Below are 25507 nucleotides of genomic sequence, written 5' to 3'. Positions count from 1 at the left end.
TTTCATTAGTTAAAACTGCTGACAGGTGTACAGACTCATGATGGAGTACAACAAAATCATACAATCGTGAACAACTCGAGTTCATAGATACTTAAGCCTTTTAATGATTTATACTGATTAATAAATTCAATTTGTTGCTATTTGCATGAACTTCATTCTGACTGGCCATTCAGCTGAAGTGATCTGCAACTTCAACAATCTATTAAAAGTTGTTTTGTACATTATATTCTTGATACCTACGACAATTTTTTCTGTGTTGAAAGATAGCACAGATTCACAAGACGAAGACCCTCCAATGTCACAGTCTGATTCATGGAAGTGCAAAAATGATGAATCTGGAGGGAAAGAGAGAAAATACCTTTAGGAACTCAAAGAATTACATGTATGATTTGTTATCACATCTCACATTTCCTCATTTTCATCTGAACAGCTTTCTGACTGAGCATCCCCCAGGGCAGAACTTTCTGCCCACAGTGAGGGAAGCAATAGGTGACTGCTTTTATATTCTTAGTTTTAGCACTACTTCCAATTATGGGGGGAAAAAAAAAAGTCCTCAAAAGGGAGAATAAGGGGAGGGGTAAAAAGGGAGGAAGCTGGAAACAAATAAGGAATATTTGGGGTAAGTATGTCCCCACTTGGTACTATGATTCTGCATTCTGACCCAACAAATCCAAGACAAAAGTGCAATTACAGTTCCAGAGAGAAAAATAAATTGAATAGACCATATAGAGTGAGGGCAAGATCTGCTGCTGGCAGTCCAGAAAACACAGGTATAGTGTAAAAAGCAGACAAAATAGTAAGCTGTAACTGACTGAACATATACAAAGCTCCTCACAAGTATACTACCAAAAAAGCTATAACAAAAAACTGTAAGATTGATTCAAATTGATGAAAAGTCAAACATATCTTTTTGGCACATCAGAGGAAAAAGGTTAACCAATGAAACAAATAAGCAGATATCAACAATAACTAAAAAAACCTCTAGATTACTATAGAGGTCACTACTACGTCTACATGGTGCTGTAACTGCTACCTGAAAAGGTTTGTTAGCTTCTAAATCTTCAGGTCTTAAAGCTTCTATTATTTTGAAATATTTCAAGAGTAACAATAAAAAGCAAACAGCATTATCTGTTAGATTCCATGTCACAAGTATAAAATTTTACCATCTCACTTAGGTTAGTAAATATAAGCTTAATGCCAAGTTTAAAAGGCTGGAAATCAACACATTTTTCTAATTCACTTTTACAGGCACTGTTATTCTTCCACTTTTCTTACATGAGAGCTGCAGTTAGTTAATTCCCTATTTCTCAAATACAATGCTGTAAGAGAAGAAAGTCTTCTAAGAGAAGCCACAATGCCACCTAAAATAATTCCCTGTAAATAGAAACTTGGAACTAAGTTGAACTGGGAGAAGTTTTACAAAAGAAATAGTGAAAAGCAGGTCAAAATTTAAAGTCCTGTAAGAAGAGTGGCTCACCACCCATAGCTTCCAGAAAAATCATTGCCTTGTTTCAACATAGCCCACATTGGCCAAACCCTTCTTTGCTATGGAAGCATTATTAACACATTATTTGTTCTGTGTTGGTGTTCCTAAGTCAGTGATAGTTAAGAGCCACCCCTGCACTCACTGAGCTATTTTTACTTCACAAACCAAAACAGGTTTTGTGAAGGCACAGGCTATTCTCCAGAAGATTCTTCTGCATAACAGCAAGAATTCATTGGATTTTTTTAGTAAGGTGGCCATTAATAAGAACACCTTATCTGTTACAAGTTATAAGGGGAAAACGACCTTTCAAATCTTTCAGTTCTGGAGGCAACAAATTGCTTTACTCATAGGGAAGAATGGATCCACTTTCGTCTGCAAGTTAGAGACAGTCAAGCTTGTACCACAACTTTATGAAAAAGCAGAAACATCAACCAGAAAAGTTATCCTGGATCTTGTAATAGCCTACAAGAGAAACTACTTGGGATAACAATATTCTCAGCTGTACTAAAACAAAAACTGAGAGGTTAAGGGAATGTTTCAAATGGCAATTTATTTAGCTACAGGATTTAAACAGCAAAGAGTGACTTCAGGAGAATTTCTTGTATCAATCCCAGTTACACCAGTCTCTTTAAAACAATATCCATCATTAAATCAAAAACTAATCTTCCAAGTACACCTCTGAAGGAGTACCCCCAAGTCATTCATGTCCTACTAACAGAAGGGATGTAATCAAATGCTTTGCCATTTATTAATTCACATGGTATACAGATGTTATCGCAACACTGGGTTAAAGTCTTTTCGGTTTGATGCTTAACTTCAATTATTTGGAGCAATGGTCACCTGAGATAACTTTCACTACCTGATTTATATACTATGGCGCTCGGGCACTGCAGCCACCCCCAAAAAAAGCAGTTGATATGAAATACCTGCTTAATACAGTTGGTACAGATAAAAATTAACCGAAGAACTTTAAGGTGTGAAGACAAAAGCACACATACAGAGGGGAAAAAAACAAACTGATGTAGAAAACTCGTCACAAGGTATTTCTACGAAAGTTTGCAATTTCAAGTGAATTACACTAGCCTTACATTATTCTTAGTGACCACAGCAGTTGTTGATAGCACAAACATTATGAAAAAGGGGAGAAAAGAAAAACACAACCCTGCAGACAGCTAAGCAGTCACAGCACATCACTGGTTATTCTCATATAAATAATTGAGTGTCTATATGGAATTGAATGGATAGAAACATTTTCTTCATCAGCATTACATGCACATTGTGATTCAGACTGGCACAGTTGTATAGCACATTCACAGTATGCTCATGATCAAAGATCATTACAGATTACTTAAATCACATAATCCTGATGCAACAGATATTTAAGCACAGTCTGAATTGTGACTGTATTACAAGCCATCAATTAACTTGAAAAAGACCAGATCTGCCATCTGAACTTTGCACTCAAAAGGAAAAAAAGCATTCGGTTCACCAGCAAAAGCTGAGAACGAACCAAGCCATATTCAACTCCTAATATGAGCACAAGGCGTTCGCATGGTTGTGTACTACTGAGTGCAAGGATTAAAAAGCACGCAGAGTCCATCAGCTTGACAAGTCGGTGAGTGAGACAAGAGAAATCCTCCTGCGTGATACTATAGGCTCTGCCGTTTACCCATCAAGGGGTTAGAGCTTTTCCCACGTTCACTGCCATAGCGGCAGTCTCTGCTTCAGGCAACAAAACGGCACCACGTTACCCGGGGATGCAGCTTACACAGAAGATGCCTCAGTATGAGTCAGCTAAACAGCAGCAACGTGTACAGCCCGCCCTCCCGCCGCCAGGACCCCGCACCGCCCCGGGCTGGCCTCCCCTTGGCCACTCACGGCGCCTCACTGGGAAGCGAGGCCCGGCCCCAGTTCCCTCTTCTGCTCGAGCAGGACCTCCACAGGGTAAAAGGAAACGGGCGCACACCCCTGCGACCATACCTCCCACCCCCAGCCTCAAGGCTCCGCAAAGCCAGCCAGGCTCCGCGGTGTCGCTGGGCTAATGGCCCCCTCGCCCCAGAGCTGAGGAGCAGTCACCCTGGCAACGCCCCCCGACTCACCGCACTCTGCTGAGTATTGCTCTGCCCACTCTCCTGCCGAAGCACAGCCCCCCGCCGGAACCTGGCGCTGCTGATGCAGCTCCTGCTTTAGCAGGGATAAGGTCGGGTACTGCTCGGTCAAGGCAAACGCGGCACAGACCAGAGCCAGTACGGCCAGTGGCACCCACAGACCCCTGACGGCCACGGCGCCGCTGGCAGGTGCCATCTTCCCAGGGCGCATGCGCACCGCTTCCGTCTTGGCCAGGGACAGAGGGCGCCCCCCCCACAGCCCGCCTCGCAGGACAGGAGGGGAGGAAGGCACCGCCGCGTTGCCCCCTGGGACATGGAGTTTCTCTTCGGCGCGACCCCGTCGACAATGGCAGCAGAAAACCACAACTCCCGGAATGCACCGTGGAGCAGGCCCTACCCGGCTGCGTCCCTGAACGCGGAAGTCAGGCGGTTTGAAGTGCTGACAGGCCGGGGCGTGCTCTCGCAGGCCATGGCAGCGCTTGGCGGCTATCGCTGCATCGAATGCAGTAGGGAAGCGGCGGAGCTGTACAGGGACTACCAGCGCGGGGTGCTCCGTATCTCCATCTGCGTGAGTCGGGCCGACGGCCAGGCAGTGGGTGAGGGAGGCCAGAGAGGAGGGATCCAAGCAGAAGGCTTCGAAGTCAGCAGGTGGCGACACGTGGTGGCCTGCCTGCCCGCTGGCGCCTCGGTGCCGCGCGCCCCAGGAGCCGCAGGCGGCGGAAACTGCCCCTGCTTCCTCGGCCTTTTCCATGGCCCAAGTGTAGGTTTTTCTCTTGCCGTGTTTCCCGCGCTTCCCGCTGCCAGTTCCTCTGGTCCTGCAAGGGCAGCCGTACGGTAGCACGGGCCTAGCTGGCCTCTGTGCGCCCGTACAGGGCTCTATGATGGGCCTACGGCAATGCTCTGCAACTTTTACTTGCTGAAAGACAGCTCTGAGCACAACTCTGTGGTTAGACAACTGAAGTGCAGTTGGGAACAGTTGGACCTAAATGTCATCTTTTGACATGGTGATTATTTAATACACATGAATAAACCTGTGTGCAGCTTGGCCAGCTGCAATGGTTGTACTTTACAAAATGGTATCAGTATGCTCTAGTCTGTTTACTGCTCTCCCTTGTCACTCTGCGTTTCACAGGGTTCTTTTTTTTTTTTCCCATAATGTTTCAATTATGTTAAAATAACTCTTCTTTTTCCCCATCACCAGTGTTTTCTTGGTGGTTTTGCAGTGGCAGCAAACAAACCCAAAACATTTACCTTTTAAGCAATGTTTTCAACTATTTCTAAGTGACTGGTTTTGTTAGTTTTTCACAACATCCTGTCTACTCCTTGCAAAATCAGGAAACTTTGTACTTGAACAAATTGTTGAATATTTTGTAAGAATTTCATTGTGTATCATTCAAAATTCCTTTGTGGTTGTTTCCCTCAGTTTGTAGCCCATTTTGAGAGTGGTGATAGAAGATGGGTTAATTTATTAATCACAAAGCTATCAAGAGTTATCAACAAGAGGTTGTGAAAATGAGATATGTACAAATTACTGATGATAGTAGGGAAAGATGATTTATATCTTTCTCATCCCAGCAATCATTTACAGTGGCTTGTTGCTGTGGCAAATAAACCAGATGAAAATGTACATAAAAATCTCTGCGGACACGCCAAAAACTGGAGAGATCATCATTATTCATAGGTAAAAGACAAAGTAATAGAGGTTGATTTCTGCTGGCTTTAGATATGCATACCGCAAGGAAAAGTTGATTTTAGTTGCTTTTTTATGTTGGTGTTACATGTCATGTTTTGTACTGGATATGTAGTGCATGTGAGTCATTGGCAGTCAAATCATGTAGTCAAAATTTTTCTATGGTAAATGATAAAAATGTAAATTGTTTTCTTTGAAGCTGTGGAGCTTCAAACTTGCCTTTGAAATCAAGGACAAGTTGGATACAAAAGGACAGGTATGAAGCTTATGCCTGCAACCATATCACATAGGATTTAGCACATCTTGTAAACCCAGGTCAATAATTAAGGTCATTGATTTGGCTATGATAATCCCTAAAGCAATCCGGGAGCCAGTAGATGGCACTCATTCCTCTTAGCATTTAACCATTTGAGGACTGAAGATTCAGGTCTTCTGTAGCTGTAGCATCCTGTGTAGAATCAGACTTAAGTCCCAACTGCCATGTTTATCAGAGATGCTGAATTATTACAATAAGACTAATGAACATAGTAAAAGAAAGAGCAAAGAATCGCATGTTCCTAGCAAATTTGCATTCTGTCCAGCTTTCTTCATGAAAGTTCAGATCAGTACCATTTTTCATTTATTCCTACCAATCTGTTTCTTTTCTATTTTGTGGCTTATCATAGTTCATGTTCAGTCTTGGTCCTAATTGCTCTTGTGTAGTGCATGTCATATAATCTCTAAGCTATTCTCTCCATTTCTGGCCACCCAGGGAGTGCTGAGAGTAGGTTCAGTTCCCAAGAGTATCAGGCAATGCAAAGCACATTAGTGAGAAACATTAGCTCATGGTTCATAAAGTGGAGATGAGAATATTAGAAGATTGCCAAGATAAAAACATTCCTGCAATTGAAGTGAATTCAGCTTTATCTGTGTATTGCAGGATAGCACTGCTGTTTTCTCCAGCTACCAAGGTCTCATGATTTGTAAATAAGACTATTCTTGTTTTAATTTTTCCTTTCAATCTGGAAGGGCAGCTTTGTCACTGCACTAACCCTCTGCAGGCTTGCTACTCCATGCAGGCAGTGCTCTGCTCTGGCCAGAGACTTGAAAAGTTGGTTAGTGACAACAAAAGATAGTCAAGTACAGAATGTCATTTGATACCTTTCACAAACTTTCACAAGCAGTGTTGTAATGAGTTTGTCTGTGTTAAGAATCACCTTAACCTGAAAATAATTATACTTCAGAATTACTTCAAAAAATATGAAGACCCTACTTAACAGTGTGAAACATCATTTATATCAGGTTTTTGTAAAACTATAGCCCTCTAAAAATATTTGTTTAAAAATTGAAGGTCTAAGGTGAGATTAGAGCATGGGATCACTCAGCCTGAAAAGTTTTCATTTGTTGTAGGGTATGGAGTACTGCTACTCCATTGTAGCTGAAGAGTGAAAAAGTGAAAAGCTCATAGAAAGATTGTGTAGTGATACTCAAAATGAGGCTAATAGACATCATCTAGATTTGTTTGTGTGTGTGTGTGTTAAAAAAGCCATGGGATACTTGTATTTCCTTCCTGTTTTCAAGTAGTACGTGAAAATGCTGACATGTTAAGGAAGAAAGAAAACAACCACCCAACATCTGTGTCAGAAAATTAGGAGCAAGCAGAACATTGCAAAGATCATCACTGGTTTATACTGACATACAGACCTGCCCTAATCTTACTTTAACCCTATCCTTTATAATTTAATAAATCTGCATATGAAAGGTCTTTGCCATTCTCAGGGTGTTCCTGTCATTCAACACTTTCCAAAACATCATCTTGAGGTCGAACAATCTAAGTTCTCCCAACAGCATCTTCTATCTAGTCCTGCATTTCTTTTTCAGGATATATTGAAGCAGTATATTGAAGCTGATCTGGGTGGGATTTTTCAGGTGGAAGATTTAAATCTGAATGCCTAAATAAAATACCATTGTTTTGTATAATGTTATTAATCTGTTGAGGGGAAAAAAAATGGATCTTTCTTTTCCCAGAGGCAAATACTAAAAGCTTCCATTAGGGAACATCAGTTTCCAACATACAATATTGAGTAGAATTTTTGAAAATCAGCCTAATATTCATCATGCTGTGTCAGTTTAGTTCCTGCTGTGTTTGTTACTGCTCTTAAGATAATTAAGAGTTTCCTATTGTAATTTTAATGCAAGCAAGAATTAAAGACCTTACAAATGTTACTATCCACTCTGGAAATAAATCTGCAACAGATACTGAAGAAACTAAAGAAGCCTTCTTTCTATCAAACATAGAAGTCCACACAGTACCATGAAACTCCAGATGGAAAGGTCATGTCTTTTGTTAAAAGCTCTACAAGATGGCTAATTGTGACAAATTCCTCAAGTTCTGTAACTTTTTTTTGGGGGGTCTATTTTGTTTAGTCTGTGCCCCCTTCAGCAGAAGCCCAGCACAGACCTTGGGTTTCGTGCGTTCCTCCTCGCTTGAGATTCACATTTAGTGAATGAACTTTTTTCTTATCCAGTATATATTTTGCTGTGGAAATGCACTTGCAAGAGATATGTAAAGTACTGCTCCTTCAAAACAAAGTTACTTGAAAATGGATAATAAAATTCTGAGAAAATTCACCCCCTCAATGTGTTTCAGTAGGCTTTTTCAATATGATTTTATTGAGTGTGATAACTAAGGGGTAGCAGGTCATGCAGGGTGGCACAGTGTGCAGGTGTGTTGGGTTTCCCTCCAACAGAGGGTATTTTTCTCATGGCTTTGCAACTCATGGGTCTGTTTCTAGTCCTGTGCTGTGAACATGCTGATGTTTTTCCTATTCTGAACCAGAAGCAATAGTGAAAGTAAGCATAGGTGGTTCTTTATAAAGAAGGGATTTTGTTGATTATTTTGAGATCATTACAACTGAAATAATCTGTAAATAATACAGCAAAGCTTCCCTGAGTATATTGTGAACCAACCATTAAGCACAGCAACAAAAGTTAACTGTTCGGATAGCATTGCCACGATAGTATTAGTGCTATAGGGGAAAGAGCCCCACACCTGGCAAACCTGGAATAAATTCTGCAAAGTGTGATGAGCATAAAGGGAAACTAGCATCTTGGCTTATTCAAAAATGGAACGAAAAATGTGCCTTTTTTTTAAAAAAAAAAGTGGTTTTAGAATACACATGTGTTACTGTGTTTTTAAAATGTTAATCATTCCAGACCCTAACAAAAGAAAAGAAATCGTTCATTGCAATACGTAGAGCTCCGTCAGGATCCCCCACGGGTTTTGTAATAAGAAAGCCAAATTGCCTGCACAGTGCACACTTAATTTAGCTTTTTTGCCATTATAAAATAATTGCGAAGCTCTTTATTGCAGAAAGGCAGAGAGGATGTAAATCCCTTGAATGGCAAGCATTTATGTGGTAAGGTGAAAAATCCATGCAGTACGAAGGTAATCCTAGAAAATAAAGCCTGTTATTTTTCTTATTTACATAATTAAATGTGCAGACCAAGTAACTACTGGTAAACCAATATTTTTAGTTTCCTGAAATGGAATGCCTCTGAAAGTTGGCTGTTTTGTTTTTCAACTTATTATGCCATTTAGCTGTATCCCTAATGAAGAACCCATTCCTGAAAGAAGCAGAGCTAATTACATGTTATTGTTTAAGGGTGCAACTGAAGTTACATAAATGTTGTTCAAATTTTCTGTATGTATAGTCCATCAAAACAATGTAGCTTAATTTTGCCGAACTTGCAAGCACTGGAGAAAAGAATACTAAACCAAGACTGCTTCCCTGGTGTTTCTAATGTCCAGATGTTTGCAAATCTGTTCCTTGACTGGTTTTCCTGTTTCGTTTTGTGTGGTTTTGGTTTTTTTCATTCAAGATGGAGCTTGGTTATTCGATGTATAGTTGTTGTTGTGTCCTGTGACTTCCTCTTCAAGAACATTTTTCTGTTCCATACTTCCATCCCAAAATACTTTTACTTAAAAATTCAGTTATGCTTTAATGTTGGAGAGAGCATTCTAATATGTCACTTTCATATACTTTAGGAACTTTACGTTTCAGTGGCAGCAGGTATTTCCTCAAATATTTGTACACTGTATTGTATTTGGCATACATTTGTTTGTGAGCTCTGTTCTCAGTTGAGTATCTTTGATGAACAAAGCAGTATGTCTTCTGAGTAGTGTTTTTTTTAAAGGCTGATAGACATGATGTTGTAATTAACATTTTGGTACTTCTTTTGTCTTATTTAATACAATGGAGATGCTAAAATATATGTTATTTTTGTTAACTGTTTTGGATTACTTTGATCAGAAAGAAAACGTTATTCAAATAAAGGGAGAGTCCACAGGACAAACGCCTGTGGGGTCTCTCAAATTGCTGGAAGGCACAGCTTCCCTTTTATCTTAAACTCCTAGATGCAAATTTCCTTCTCCCTTTCCCCACTGGCTCAGATACTCAGGATTTACAGTCTTCCTTATATGCCTACTACATGTACCCCTTCACACGTAACCCCCCTGCATCATACATCATATGTTCATTTAAATTAGGTTCTTCACTTCTCTGGGTGGAAAAGTTAATATTCAGTAGTCTATGAAGCCTGTGCTCTGTCCTAAAAGTTCAGAAGTTCAGGCTGTGTTTGGTGTCTGTTGTCTTCAGACAGCCCTCCACTGATTTATGGCAAGACCCCAGATAAGGCCCTTAGCAGAGGCTATTTCTAATTTACATACACATAGATATGGTGAACAATCTGGTTCTTTCTTTGTTATTTCAACTCCCTCTTAGCCAACTCTTCATTTGTAAAGGCTCTACCCACCTTAATCCTGTCACTGCCTTTGCTGATTTTTTTAAAAACAACAGACAAGTATAGTCATATATTGCTAAATATTTGATTACTCAAACACTTCCTGTACTAATAGTACTAATATCCATTGAAATTCATGAGAATGAAATACATTCAATACCCTTTCTTAGCAGAGCTCAGGATCAAGCTCTGTGTCAGTATCAAACATTTGTCATTTTTCCTAAATTTAGCAATTTAGAAGATGTGTAAATACAGTTTATGGTGTCAAGTGTGACAGTTTAGAACTGGTTATGATAACTGAGGCGTTTCTTCAAGAAAGCCCAAAGAAGATTGAAAAAGCTAAGTGTGTGTCTTCTTCAGTCATGCTGAACAGGCAACTGACTATGGCTGTGCCGAGCTGCACTTGGGAAGGAGATGTGGGCACCGGTGTTAGAGCTCACTGTAAATTGCCTGAATGAAATCTTGAAAGTAAATGTGCAAGCAGTTCTCCATAGCTGAGCTGTTCATAGTATTCCCTGAAAGTTAGTGATTATCAATGTTCATAAAATTATATCACTTTACCTAGATAAAGCAATCTAAACGAACCTATATTTACTTAAACTGCATTAATCCTTGCTTGCAGTGATTTTGCTGAAGCCACGTTCTAGTCACAAATTTCCTTCCTAGGCATTTGTCAGATGTTTTAGTAGTACAACTTGAAAAAATAACAAAAAAACTCACAGGTATGAATAAAATTTCTTTCTAGGTGGTATATTAAACCTGTGATGTTGTCATAATATAGCAAGTGTCATCTTCATTTTGTCCAATCAGTCTATGGCAGATTCTGCAGGAAGGTGGTTCATAGATCTCACTAGTCCCTGAATGAGTTTACACTGGCTAGGTCCCTGGCTGAATAAGCATAAAGGATTCTTCTATCATATGACTGAGACACAAATAGAAATAAGGCATGGTAAGAATAGGGCTTTTACCTAGCTCTAGAAGACAGGCAGACCTGAATGTTTTTGTTTCTGTGTGTGAAAAGTCCTTGAAGATGGCTGTTCTTTTGTGATGGTGACAGATTATTTTTTTTTCCCTGTTGAAGTAACACGAGAAACAGGATTCTTGAATGCTTGGTGGTGGTATGTTGAAATACTGAATTAAACATCATTCTCACAGCTGCAGAAGACTTGGTTGTGGCTGCCAGAAGCTGTGGAGCACAAGACCCACTCTTAAGGGTAGCATCAGAATTTCTGTATTCTTTTCTAGCAGTCTCCTTATATATCTGCAGTAGAATTTCTGGATCGTTGGTTTTGCTTGGAGGGTTGGTCCTATATTTTAATTGTCTAAAATGTATGTCAGCTGTCAGTGAAAATCTTTCAGTGCCTTTTAACTGCAAGATTTTGGGCCGGTGTATGGCTGGCTCCATTCACTTGAAAAGATTGCTGTTTTCGCAGAAAGATTTTTGATCCTAGTGAAGAAATTTCCTGTTGTAGGAAAAATGAGAGCATGACAAGTCTTGGGGTACTTAGGATATCCTAAATCACAAGTGCTTGTCCAGCACTTGTGTGAATAAGCCTATAAAAAAATTATTTCCTGCACTACATCAGCCTAGAGATCTGACATCTGTAAATTACCACCTATAAGAAAATCTGTTCTTGATTTGCCTGTATAAAGAAGTGAAGCAGGACATTGCCTTTAATTATAGTTGCAATTTCTTTTTCACTCTATTAAATCCTGTAGCTGTGGTCTTCTGTTAATTATGTCCTTTCTTCCATCTTGCTCGTGTAAGTTTTAGACTTATCAAACTGTTAGCTGTGAGTTAATTGAGTAAATTCTGTAATTTGTTACCTCTAACTTGTGTGCTGTCATACACAGTATTTTCTTTTGTAATCCGAATGAGCGTGTTGGTTTTTTTCTTGAGCTGGACCAACAAACACTGATTGGTGCTAGCAACATTCCTTGGGCACTGTTCTACTTACACACTTGTTTAGAAATGTCTGTTGATACAGATGTTGCACTTTAGAGTCAATTTGCTAGTGAAATTTTGCTTTCAAGTTCTGGAGAAATAGCAAGGTAGAGTTAATTTTAGACATACGAAATTCCTGTAAAATTGGAAAAAAACCCTTCTTGCTGTGTCCTGGGAGCTTGTCTGAAGATGTGTGTTGTCTGATGTTGCATTTTTGACTGTTACAACATTTCAGAAAGCTCTCTGTGTGTAGGTTTCTCTTCTGGCAGCTCATTAAAATGGAAATAGAGATAATTTCTATGGTGGTTGTACTCTGGGCATGCATGGCAGCTAATGGAACAGCCCAGGGGAGTGGGATTAGCTGAGGAGGGGCTGGAGGAAACAAGTAGCTGAACTGGAGGATCACCAGCAGGAGAAAGCTGACCTGCAGGCAAGCACTCTTCTGCAAGTGCACTTGTTTGAGCTGAAGTGGTTGCTATGATCCACTGCTGCCACTCTTCAGTGCTCTGCTGAAGTTGTTTCCCCCTCAGGTCTGTTAGATGAGCCTTTTGTAAGGATGTTATTTGACCATCCTGTCTACAGCTAGTATAATAGCTTTTTGTTAGTCCTTCTCATTTAACTCAAGTCAAGGGTGATCACTCACACAAGTAACTCAGTAAATCTGAAGGGGGTAAATGATAAGCAGTTCCCACTGGTCTGGGTGACATAACCTCTCTAGTAGGCACCACAGGAACCAGCCTGTGTATTGGAGAAGTAACGGTCTAAGGTGTTACTGCTGCTTAGTAGCAACTTCTGGCACTTTGGCTATATCTGTGTGTGAATACTATTGGTATTTGTCCTATAATGGAAAATCATCTGAAACATTTGGACAGGTTACTACTACCGAAGAATACTCCAACAGCAAAACCACATTTATTGTCTTTTTGAAAGCAAGAAAAATGCAGGATAGGAGGATAAAGCATTTCTGAAAAGAAGGAACTGATGGAAGAAATTAATTTTCTTTTCAAAAATTACCAAAAAATCTCCCTTTAACAAGTTAACCTTTAACAGGATACTGGTGCATTTCCTGAGTCTTGGGAAAATTGTTTGTTTTGCATCTGCAGGGCATGAAATTATAACTAAGTACATCTTTGGATGGTGTATTAACTTTGTTAATCAGATGCTTGTAAAAATCTGTAATGTATCTTTTGTTAATTAAGGGAAGTCTGTGTTAGCTGTAGTGTCAGTAGACTATTTTTCTGGATGGATTAAAAACCTTTTGAAACTGAAGATTAGGAAGGAATAGTGCAAATTGACCAGATAGCTTGGATTTAGACAGTTGTGCTAAGAGCAGAGGAACATTGCATAAGCTTTTTTTGGTTGGTTAGTTGGGTTTTCTGTTCAGTTTTGTTTGTTTGTTTTTCCCTCCCTAATTCTTGCTATTTTTTGTGACTTTCAGAAATCATGCCAGAAACCTGTGGACAAATACATTGAGTATGATCCTGTTATCATCTTGATTAATGCTGTTTTATGTAAAGCACAAGCATATAGGCACATTCTTTTCAACACAAAGATAAATGTGAGTTGCTCTCTCCCTCCCTTGAGACTTTTGTTGTTGTTAAAGAAATATTTAGATTTGGTAAGGTGATTGTAATAGTTGTAAAATTTTAGAGATTGTTCTTTTCCTGCCATTTCCCAGGTACCAGCAAACCAAAGCAGTTACATCATGAATGCACATGATATAACACACAACATTTCAAACTCCAGCTGCTCCTAAGAAAATTACTGTCTCCACAGTAGTGATGCCCTAATACTAGCAAATACAGCAATCATCTTAGATACTAATGAGAAGGAACTGTTCATGCAGTTTTCTACACCCTTTATCATGGTAATTGATGTTAAAAGGATGATGTACTAAACAACATTGGAAGAGAAAGAAGTAATTTCCAAACTGCATTTCTGTTGGAAACAATTCTTTCTGCAGTGGGCTATAGTAGTATGACATACCATATTAACAATACCGGGCCAGTTTCTCACGAGTTTCTTCCTGACTAATTAACCATGCCCTCAAAATTATAGCAAAAGAATAGTGGCTTTCACATGAAGTGTTGATGTGGATTTACCTGGTCAGCTTAGTTGTGCTGGCAATGATGGAGTCTAGAGTCCCTCTCCTGGGATATCAGTCCTTAAAGTAAAAATATGCAATTCTGAAGAAAAGCTACATCTCTAATCTAGAGCAAACAACCCAAGCATTAAGTGTAAGTCATGTTGATACCTCTTAGCCTGTCCAGGTTAAACAGTGTAGATAAATATACTTGCCTTGTCCTCCAAGTATAAATCTGACTAAAGATTTTTAATGAATTCAGTGTTTCTGGAGACTGATAACAGAGTCTTCTGTGAGGCTTCTGGAAGAACTATTCCATCTGTGGAAATTTGCTAATTTTTTTGCTAAGCTAGTGGCTCAACAGAAGTAATTTGCTTGCATTTCTAAACAAAACCAGTAAACATACAGACATTGTTTGTGTAGAGATGTTGAAATGTAATTTAAATACCTATTTCATACTAATGCTTTAATTTATGCTGGTTTAATACTGATGCTTTTATTCTTTCATTTACCAGATTCATGGGAAGCTCTACGTATTTTGTTTGCTCTGTGAAGCTTATCTCAGGTGGTTGCAGCTACAGGATTCAAGCCAAAATACTGATCCCGATGACTTAATCAGATATGCCAAGGAATGGGATTTTTATAGAATGTTTGGTATAGCTTCTTTAGGTAAGATCAATGATTAGTTCATGTCACTATCTACTCTTTAAGCATTGAATAATTTCACGAGTCTCTTGACAAGCCTATATTGCAAAAATTAATACAGAGTGGATTAAATAATTATAGGCATACTCTCTAATTTGCTTTCATTTAATGCAAATGCATATTTTCATCCTGACTACAGTTCAGACTGATATGGTCACCATTAGATATCAAAACACTACAGAATGCTAATATTTATAAATCTTCATCTGAATCCATTTACATAGTTTGAAGACTAATATAGAGCTCAGCCTTTTCGCACAATTCATGTTGACTTCAAGGTTTGTTATTCATTAAGGTGACACAATGTCATGGATTATCTTTACAGAAGTAAACAATAATTGGGAAAAGCCATATCTGGGGTTCTTGGGGGTTGTAATGAACACACAAAACCACAGAACAGAGTCCTCACTGGTAAAGACTAAATACTTCCATGTTCTAAGACTACATTTAAAGGCAGGGAAGGGTTTTCTTTGTTTTATTTCAGGTGATACTTTTATTCTCATACTTTTCCTGGTCATAGCGTTTAAATTGAGACCACAGACTAAAACTAGTATTTCCCTTAGACATTCAGAGATTAACTTAAGCCATTTATTGTCTCATCTTGCTCTTGCCAGGTTTTCATAACATGTCAGTAAAAATGTTTGAACTAATTTTTCAAGTAGTAATTCTTCTATTACAATTGTCATGAGAGTTGCTTTAACGTCTGCATTAATTTCAGTGTTACACAGGATGCACTGTCAAAAAATATCTGATAGCTCAATGATATTTTCACCTTAATATTCTCATTCTGGATGAAAGTGCTTCATTGCTGGTGGCCTTTTCAAAGACAACCATGGAATCATAGAGTTGTTAGGGTTGGAAGGGACATCAAGGGTCATCTAGTTCCAACCCCACTGCCATAGACAGGGACACCTCACACTAGATCATGTTGCCCAGAGGCACATCCAGCCTGTTATAAAAAACTTCCAAGGATGGGGCTTCTATGACCTCCCTGGGCAACCTGTTCCAGTGTCTCACCATCCTCATGGTGAAAAACTTCTTCCTAACATCCAATCTGAATCTACCTATTTCTAGTTTTGTTCCATTCCCCCTAGTCCTATCATTATCTGACACCCTAAATTTAAAGTCCCTCACCAGCTTTCTTGTAGGCCCCCTTAAGATGCTGAAAGGCCACAATAAGGTCTCCTCAGAGCATTCTCTTCTCCAGACTGAACAGCCCCAACTTTCAGTCTGTCCTCATAAGAGAGGTGCTCCAGCCCTCTGATCATTCTCGTGGCCCTTCTCTGGACATGCACCAGCACCTCCAGATCCTTCCTGTAATAGAGGCTCCAGAACTGGACACAGTACTCCAGGTGGGGTCTCACCAGAGCAGAGTAGAGGGGGAGATTCCCCTCCCTCGACCTGCTGGCTGTGCTTCTCTTGATGCAGCCCAGGATGTGATTGGCTTTCTGGGCTGCAAGTGCACACTGGTGGCTCATGTTGAGCTCCAGTCTCCTCTTCATTATAACTCTTATCTCAGCAGTGCCTCCAGGAGGATGTGCTCTGTGATCTTAATGGGCACAGAGGTGAGACTGACTGGTCTATAGTTCCCTGGGTCATCCTTCTTTCCCATTTTGAAAATGGGAGTTATGTTTCCCCTTTTCCAGTCAGTGAGGACCTCCCCAGACTGCCAGGACTTTTGGAATATAATAGCGAGCAGTTTAGCAACCTCATCCACCAGTTCCCTCAGCACCCCTGGGTGTATCCCATCAGGTCCCATGGACTTGAACACTTTCAGGCTTTTCAGATGGTCATGAACCTGATCTTCATTCACCATGGGCAGTTCCTTCTTCCAGTCCCTGCCATTATCTTCCATTATTCTGGGAGTGTGGCTGGAGCCCTTGCCAGTGGAGACTGAGGGACAGAAGACATTGAGAACCTCAGCCTTCTCCATGTCGCTTGTCACCAGCTCACCTGTTTCCTTTCTGAAGGGGCCAATACTTTCCCTAGTCTTATATTTACCATTAATATACCTATAGAAATTGTTACAGTTCCCCTTGATCTCCCTGGCTAGATTTAAAGCTCAGTTAGAATTAGCTCTTCTAACCAGGCCTCTTGCTGCTCAGCCATCTTCCTTATATGCCCCCCATTCCAGCTGTCCTTTCCTCTATTCCTTTTAGAGTTTCTTTTTTTGTGACAGTGTATCCAGGAGCTCCTTGTTCATCCAGGCAGGTCTCCTAGCCTTCTTGCCTGCTTTCCTCTTTGTGGGTATACATTTCTCCTGGACACAGAGGAAGTGATCCTTGAACACTGACCAGCTGTCCTGGGCCCCTCTTCCCTCTAGGACTTTGTCCCACAGTACTTTGGCCAGCAGATCCCTGAATTGATCAAAGTCTGCATGCCTAAATTCCAAGGTTGCAAGCTTGGGATACATCCTCCTAGTTGCTCTAAGAATCTTAAATTCTATTGCTTCATGGTCACTGCAGCCAAGGTTATCCCTGAGCCTCACATTGGTCACCAGCCCTTCTCTATTGGTGAGAACAAGGTCCAGCATAGCACCTTTTCTTGTTGTTTCCTCTACCATTTGTAAGAGGAAGTTGTCATCTATGCATTCCAGGAACATCCTGCTACCTAGCTGTGTTGACCCTCCAGCAGATATCAGGGTGGTTGAAATCCCCCAGGAGGACCAGGGCTTGTGAATGTGAAGCCTCTTCTGTTTGTCTGTGGAATGCCTCCTCTGGTTGCTTGTGCTGGTCAGGTGGCCTGTAGCAGACTCCTACTGTACCATCACCCTCCCCTGTCTTCCCTTTAATCTTCTCCCATATGCTCTTTACCAGCTCATCATCCCTCCCCAGGTGGGGATTCCAGCTGGTCACTGATAGAGAGCGCAACACCTCCTACCCTGCCTGTCCTTCCTGAAGAGCTTGTACCCATCCATCCCTACATTCCAGTCATGGGAATCATCCCACCAAGTTTCAATGATAGCCACTATGTCATGGCATCCCAGCAGCACAGTGGCCCTCAGTTCATCCTGTTTGTTTCCCAAGCTGTGTGCATTTGCATAGAGGCACTTCAGCTGTGCTGACCGTGCCACCCTCTTAGGTGAATCCCCCTTGATTCCCTTGGGGTGTCCCAGTGCTTCATCCTTGGCTTGCCTCAATTGGAGGGCCCTTGCTAGCACTCCATCCCTCAGCCTCTGGTGAGCTGCCCCAGTGTTTGTCACAGGCAAGCATGAAATTAACAACCACTCTCCCCTTCATATCCAGTTTAGAGCCCTATCAATGAGCCCTGCCAACTTCTGCCTTGGAATTGTTTTGCCCCTCTGGGACAGTGCATCCCCCTGGTTGCTTGCAGCTCTGGTGCCCTGTAAACTGTGGTCATAAAATCCAAACCCCTGTTGGTGACACCAGTCCCAGAGCCATGAATTGACCTCTTGGCTCTTCCTAAATGTTCCCTCGTCCATCACTTATGTCAGAGGGAAGGAGAAGAACACAACTTGAGATCCTGATCCCTTTAACAGTTGCCCCAAGGTCCTGCAGTCTCTTTTAATTGATTGTGAGCCTCTCACTGCTGCATCATCACTACCCCCCTGAAAAACCAGCAGTGGGTAATGGTGTGAAGGACTCACTAGGGTTGGAAGTTTACCTATGACATCCTTCACCCAAGCACCAGGGAGACACAGACCTCTCTATGAAGTGGGTCTGGTCTGCATGTCGGGCCCTCTGCTCCGCTCAGCAGGGAGTCACCTACAACAAGGACCCTTTGCTTTTTCTTTCCAGGGTCAGTTTTTGTGACTGGCCTGAGGTGGGTCGACTTTGATGGCACTTCTGGCCCTTGTGGCACTTCTGACCATTGTGAGCCCTCCTCCTTGCTCACAACCAGTTCTTCCTGCAGAGTCTCATACCTGTTCTGCAAGGGCACTGTGGGTGGTGTGCTTCTTAAAGGAGCATGCTTGCTCCATTTGTATTGTTTGTTTTGTCAGGGAGTGACCTGTTCCTATTGTCCCTGCACATGTGAGTTACTGCAGGAGGGCTGGGGGGCTTGCTGATGAGAGGATATTGAATCCTCCGCCCCACTAAGAGTCAACTCCTGTTCTGTATTTGTAAAGATCAGTTTGTGAAAGTTTTCAGTTTCCCTCTGACTCTCCCTGATGCTTCTTAATCTACTAACCTCTTCCCTGAGCACCATCACTTCATCCTGGAGCATGTGCCAACCAGATGAGCAGGTCAAAAACCTGCTGACACCACACACACGCATAGTCAGTGTTGCCCCCTGTTGCCTGTGAAAGGCTGTGGCATTCCTCACAGCCTGTGGTCTGGATGCCAGTATCTGTTTTGGTGGGTGCAGAGAGCACGGTCTTCCTCCTCCGAGTAGCCACTATCATGCCTTCAGTAAAACTGAAGCACCTTGTGTCTTGCCCACACACCCAGCTCCAGACAGCTACTGAGCTAGTTCAAAAGGAGCCCATGGGGCTCACTCAGTATTGATTTTGCTTTACAGGCTAACAGACAGTAGAAAAATCCCTCTTTTGTTAAAAGGGAAAAGTAAAGAAGTTCTTATGCTAAAATTCCTGTGCTGTATGGTGTTAGAAATTATGGCAATCCTCTGGACAATTCTGTGATAGAATTATGCTGAATGTCGTGATACTGAATTACTTTAACTAATAGTAGTAGTTGCCTATTAAAAAGATCACAGGAGATGGAGGCCATGTTCAACTGTGTCCAGTTCTGGGCCCCTCAGTTTAAGAAGGACATTGAGACACTCAAATGTGTCTGGAGAAGGGCAACGAGGCTGGTGAGAGGCCTTGAGCACAAGCCCTATGAGGAGAGGCTGAGGGAGCTGGGATTGTTTAGCCTGGAGAAGAGGAGGATGAGGGGAGACTTTATCGCTGTCTGCAACTACCTGAAGGGTGGTTGTAGCTGGAAGGGGGTTGGTCTCTTCTTCCAGGCAACCAGCACCAGAACAAGAGGACACAGTCTCAAGCTGTGCCAGGGGAAGTTTAGGCTTGAGGTGAGGAGAAAGCTCTTCATTGAGAGTGTCATTCGCCATTGGAATGGGCTGCCCAGGGAGGTGGTGGAGTCACCATCCCTGGAGGTGTTCAAGAGGGGATTGGACATGGCACTTGGTGCCATGGTTTAGTCATGAGGTCTGTTGTGACAGGTTGGACTTGATGATCTTTGACGTCTCTTCCAACCTTGGTGATTCTGTGATTCATACTTACATATCTCTTTAAACAGCAGTAGCTCAGTTTCATGTGGAATGTGTCATTTCACTGAAAGTTATCAAAAAAAGGACTTGATTTTGACTCTTTTTCCCAACTTCTCTTATTTCTTCTTAGAACAAACTTCATTTTTGGTTGGTATTTTTATTACCTTATGGTGGATGAGACCTGAGATGCTGAAGACAAAATCTGACTTCATTTTACTTCTCAAAGCACTGCTACTATCCAGCTATGGAAAGCTTTTGCTAATTCCAGCTGTTATCTGGGAACATGACTACACACCTTTGTGCCTTGCATTTATAAAAGTTTTTGTCTTGATATCAAACTCTCAAGCAATTAGAGGTATGATTCTGCTTTTTAATAATTACACTACTTCTATAATATGTTTGTGAGAGAATGCAGCTGTTAATAGAAATCGTTATTATTGTTGCTGTAATTTTTATTGGTATCAGATATGTGCCGGAAATAGCTCAAGCTTAAAACTGTGTTGTTTAGGGTAATAGAAAGTGAACAAAGCAAAACACTTTATGAAAAAAAGAAAAAGCACCTCATATCTCACTGTCACATACTTATGTTTTGTACATACTATGTTGTATCCATCAGCTCCATGAGTTAGAATTTGAGACAGCTCATAAAGCATGGAAACATAAACCAAAATTCTTTTTCTGCCTGGAAAATGAGAAATTCATGTTAATTTTATGCATGGCTTTGAAATGCAGACTTTTAACAAATTGTGTGATTTCTTACACATACAAATTCTCACTTGGTTTCTATGATCTTCTTGAATGGTAAGTGATAAATTCGTTCTGTTTTCTTTCACAGTTACACTGAACTTGAACCGAATGCTCCCTTGGTTGGCGATCTTCTTTGGATTAATTCTGGAAAATGGTGTGGTCTGTTTGTTCCAGAGAATGGGATGGGATGTTTGAAATGTTAGTGCAGATCTGAAGAAATACCAACATACATGATGACCATTTTCTGCCAGCAGGCTCCAAAGGCATAGTGATAAAGAAGGCCATAGGTAACAAAAACTTGCATTACTGATGAATGTAGACACTTTTTGGGTGAGTTAAAATGAGGAACTTCAGAAGTTTGGACGTTTAGTGTGGTAAGCCATAAAACTTCAGCCTTACCTTGTTTATTTTCTGATTTTACAATCTGAATTTGTTCCTATCCTAACAGCTTTGTAAATCTGGCTGCAGGGGAAAAAAAAAAAGGTGCACTGGAAGCTCAGCACTGCTACCAATCACTGCATTCTTGCAGAAGGAGCAGGATGAATTGTTCACTTAAGAGGAAGGCAGAGAGTCTGTAGAGAAATGTAAAAGCCAAGTTTGATATTTCCTCAAAAAAACAAATTTTCAAAGACAGAAGTAAATATGTGCAGACAACTTACTCTGCCTGCCTTTTCTCTAGTAAAACTACAATGGGAAACTGAGTTGTTACGTTTATGTGACAGATGAAAATAATAAAATACCTAAGTTCTGGAGTAATCTTCAGAAACTAGTTTTAACTGGTTTGAAATTTTATGTGATGTCATAAATGCTGCTGCTTTGTTCTGGAAGTTGGAAAGAGTGAAAGGACACTAATCTCCAGCATACAAGGTTGTTTGGGATACCACTTCTTCTGTCTTTAATATTAAACCACATCCCTCACACGCAGGCCTTACCTGGCAGCAGGTTTAGCGGCAGCAAAAAGTGAAGTATGAGGCTGCTCAGCAATAGAGCAGTACTTGTTAAAAACAAACAACAAAACTCCCCAAAGACATGAAAAATCACATAAAACCTAATCAAACTGTAATAGACCTAAATTAATGAAGAAACATTCGTAGAGGTCTTGTACCTTTTTCCTCAGCAGGCAAAGAGGTCTAGATGGCCCACAAAGTAACTGGCAGAATTAGTTTTCCACAAGACAGTAATTAGGACATGAACCTACTTCTTTTGTAGAGACCAGTTTCCATTGCATTCCATACAAAGTTTAATAATCCTGCTTCCATTCCAGAAGTCTGTAAAGTCTGTAGGTATTACTTCCATTCTTCATTTTCCTCAGATGCAGTCTCCTCCTGTTTTGCAAAATGCATCAAATAACATTTTGCAATATTTTCAATTTTAAACAGGTTTAGAGTAAGTCTAGGTTATGACCACAGAAGACACCAGATGTGTTTGTCTCATGCAGTTGCCCATACTACAGCAAGCTATTGATCAGAAAAGCAAATTGTTGCTGATTCTGTTTTCATAGGTCAGAGGCTGACACCACTCGTGCCATTTGTTCTACACTTCTTTCTGAGCATGTAGAGAAGGCAAAATAATCCCAAATTGCAACCTCTTAAATTGGGACAGGTGAGCACTGCAGCTGCCCCAAACAGGCACATAACTTGGAAGATGTATGAGGAATCCACCTCGCTACTAATATGTATCAGTGGCCAAATGAGTGTGGGCGTGCAGCCGCTCATTGGGTGAGCAGTAGCTTTGGCAGCATGGTGCCTAGAGCGTGCCTTGCTTTTCATAGTGTGATTTGGAGAGAGACTCTGCCCCCAAAGGCTCTTGTAAAAATTTTATGTTGCCAAAGGTGCTTTGAATAGTGCTCGTATTCCTCCCACAACACCAGCATACATCATTGCACAGAGGCTGGAGGTTGAGAAAGGGACAAAGGGAAACAGCAACAGATCATTTAGAAAAGCTTCAAGAATACTGAGATGGCCTTGCTTCTATTTTGCCTCCTTCACCTTACGTCTTAAGTTTAAGAGGGAATGAAGTTCTACTGCAGCAGAGAAAATGCTGGTGCCTGCTGAGCCAAACCCTGTTTGCTATTGTAGTCATCATCTGGCTTTTACCCAGCTCTCTGTTCATCTTTGTAAGCTTCTCACCAGTTTGTATGGAAATGTACATTCTTTTTACTGCCAGTTTCATTAGATATTTATTTATTGTTATTAATTATATATGTCAATGCTATGCACAAAGATTAACTTTTTTCCTGAAATTTCTCCCTTGTCTGCTCTGGCTCTAGTTTTAGTCTAAAGGCTGAGTGGAGCACTTTTAAATGCAACTAATGTAAAGGGAAGATTTTGCATTACATGTAATGTAAATACTACCCAGTCAGCAGCAAAACTGTAAATACAATGTATGTAAATTTTGTTTGGAGACAGTTTTCTTAACATTTAAAAATATTCAGAACATTTTCTGAGTTCTATTCAGAAGGCATGAACACATTCCAAAAGAAGCCATGCTTTTTTATCATGGCACATGCCAATAACCTATCAGTCATGTACTCTGCGATGCTATTTAGGAGCCACCATTGTCCTTATGCAGCTTTGAGGATGGAGAAGACAATTGAGAGCTACAGAGCTGCAGAATGAAAGCAGGTGTTATGCAGATTTTCAGTCTTCAGAGGCATCATTATTATCTAGCAATGTAGGACATTCTGCCTTGTGTGGTTTTATGGCTACTCATTTGCCTGAACTAACGTGACAAATACACTGATACTTCATAGATCTAGGAGGAACTTAAGAATGCCCTCTGTGTGTGGTGGCAGGTAAGTGTGCATTTTACATACTTTTGGAAAAGGGCTCCATAAAAGACTATTTTATGGGCCTGCCTGTTTAGAACAGTCATCTGTCTTGCTTTTATTCCTTTTTGTCTTTTATGTCTTTCATAAACTCTTTGTAATTAAATAGTCATCTGTGCTGGATGGCATGTGACAAATAGCCTGCCCTTTTTTTATGCCTTCAGTTGCTTCATTAACTCGTTAAAAAGGATTTACCTTGGTTAAAAAGTGCAACAGCCTGCAGAGGTGAAATGCAAAGAAAAACTAGTGAAGGAAGAATGCTGTTTATTGTAGATCTTTTTTTAATAGTCTAAGTGGTAACGTGAAATGGTGAAAGATACCTTCCAAACAGTGAAACATATGACTTTCCATAGAAAAGCTATTGATAACCTTGTCACTTCAGTGGTTTGCACCCCATCCTTGAAATACACTTTTTAGAAGCAGAATTAATAAATCTAAAGAGAGATAATTTGTCACTGTGAATAGGAAGAGCTGTGCAACAAGGGAGCTTCTCCATTGTACAACAGTGTACGCTGCTTTAGGTTTTGCTGGTGGAGGCAAGGGATACTACCCTTGTGACCTCATGCAAGCACAGGCAAGCGAGTCCTTTCTTCCACATCAGGTCGTATCTTGAGCATATAAACTGTTAGCTCAGACTTCAGCGAATTGAAAGTAAAATAGGACATCTGCACTGGAAAACTAATAGCAGCTGATTTCTCATGAAACAAGAAAGCCATTGTTTTCAGGAGCTTGCATGGCTTTTGCAATCCAGCTCTCCCCGAGCTAGTTAGCGTTAAGCACCACAGTGCCATCTGGAGTTAAAAAGTAAAGCCCTTGTCTCCAAAGCTGGAAGGAACATAAAAGCACTAGAAGTACGTATTCTTTGATTGAATTTGTGATTTTTACAAACCAAAAATTAAGCTTTTAAAATTAACATTCATTTTCAATTTGGAGAAATGTTAGAATTAAGTTGATGATGAAAAAATGTCACAAAATACTTGGTTTTGGTGACTTAGTGTCAAGGTCAACTCAATATATGCACCATGAAAGCTGTAAAATGCAAATTACTCTATCACAGCATCTCTTTGTTTAAGATATAAACACTCCTGCAAGCTGGGGTTATTCTGCGTAGTCTCGCTGAGCTCTGAGAAAATTCATTTGGCAAAAGACATGATGAGTGCATTCCTATGCTGCTAAAAATCAATAGGAATTTTGTTGCTGAATTGATTTGAAACCCAGGTTGCTGCAGTTAGAATTTGGAGGAAGATGCACATAACAAGATGCCCATTTTCTCTCCTGCCTCGTATAAAGCTGTTCTAACCATCTTAAGCTTTCCAGTAATGCTTACTTTTACTGAGGTGGCTGGAAAGAAGATCTGAACATGACGAGCGTTGTAAAATCTTTTTCCTAAACATGATCTGCGCTAAATGTATAAAGTTCCTTTGATCCCAGTATAGATAAAATACAGGTCTGCAAAGCAGCTAAGAAATGCTGCCAATGATGTTTTAATTGCTGTTCACTAGGATAATAGATACTATTTGGATATGTTTGCGTGCTCTTTTCCCCTGGGTAAAAATGTGGTTTGAATTCCTCTCCATAGTAGCATAAGACTGTGAACTCACTCAGTTTGTACATGTGCTGCCTACTGCAGAAATAAAAACAGATAACCCCCAAAATTTCCTATAATTTCTAACTGTAATTCTGAGTACATTTTTAGGCAAAAGAATTGTTGCTCATAAGCTGCATGGAAGTGCTGCCCTAGCTGTCTGAGCAGAGGAGTGGGGACCTGATATAAAACCTGAATCCTAATCTTAAGACCAACTGCTACTGTGACCTTGAGCAAGTCATGTATGTGGCTGCATAAAATTCTTGTACCTTCACCACCACAGGATTTGGGAGAGGATCAATTTGTTTATGTCTTCTTTAAAAAGATAAAAATCATTAAGTCCCTCTCAGGTGCAGGTTGTT

The 25507-nt window shown here is 40.7% G+C and overlaps 2 protein-coding genes across 3 annotated transcripts in view; one reads left to right on the top strand and one right to left on the bottom strand.

Annotated features, from left to right (window-relative positions):
* The window catches only part of TTC13 (tetratricopeptide repeat domain 13), a 38052-nt gene extending 34247 nt beyond the window's left edge, over positions 1-3805 (bottom strand). Inside the window, exons 1-2 of one of the 2 annotated variants that reach the window (XM_009906312.2) lie at positions 3586-3805; positions 241-335 (exon numbers count right to left, since the gene is read on the bottom strand). In XM_009906312.2, coding sequence (XP_009904614.1) covers positions 241-335; positions 3586-3805 — 315 coding nt within the window. The remainder of the gene's footprint in view (positions 1-240; positions 336-3585) is intronic. The other variant, XM_054162241.1, reaches the window with a different exon arrangement.
* Positions 3806-4025: 220 nt separating this feature from the next.
* ARV1 (ARV1 homolog, fatty acid homeostasis modulator) lies at positions 4026-22846 on the top strand. The gene is made up of 5 exons (XM_009906313.2): positions 4026-4162; positions 13450-13569; positions 14610-14763; positions 20117-20341; positions 20822-22846. The coding sequence occupies exons 1-5, from the start codon at positions 4064-4066 to the stop codon at positions 20926-20928; spliced, it is 705 nt and encodes a 234-aa protein (XP_009904615.1). The 5' UTR covers positions 4026-4063; the 3' UTR covers positions 20929-22846.
* Positions 22847-25507: the final 2661 nt, after the last annotated feature.

Source organism: Dryobates pubescens, chromosome 6, assembly GCF_014839835.1.
Source record: "Dryobates pubescens isolate bDryPub1 chromosome 6, bDryPub1.pri, whole genome shotgun sequence".
In the NCBI taxonomy this organism is placed as follows: domain Eukaryota; kingdom Metazoa; phylum Chordata; class Aves; order Piciformes; family Picidae; genus Dryobates; species Dryobates pubescens.
This window is presented reverse-complemented; position numbering and strand designations above follow the sequence as displayed.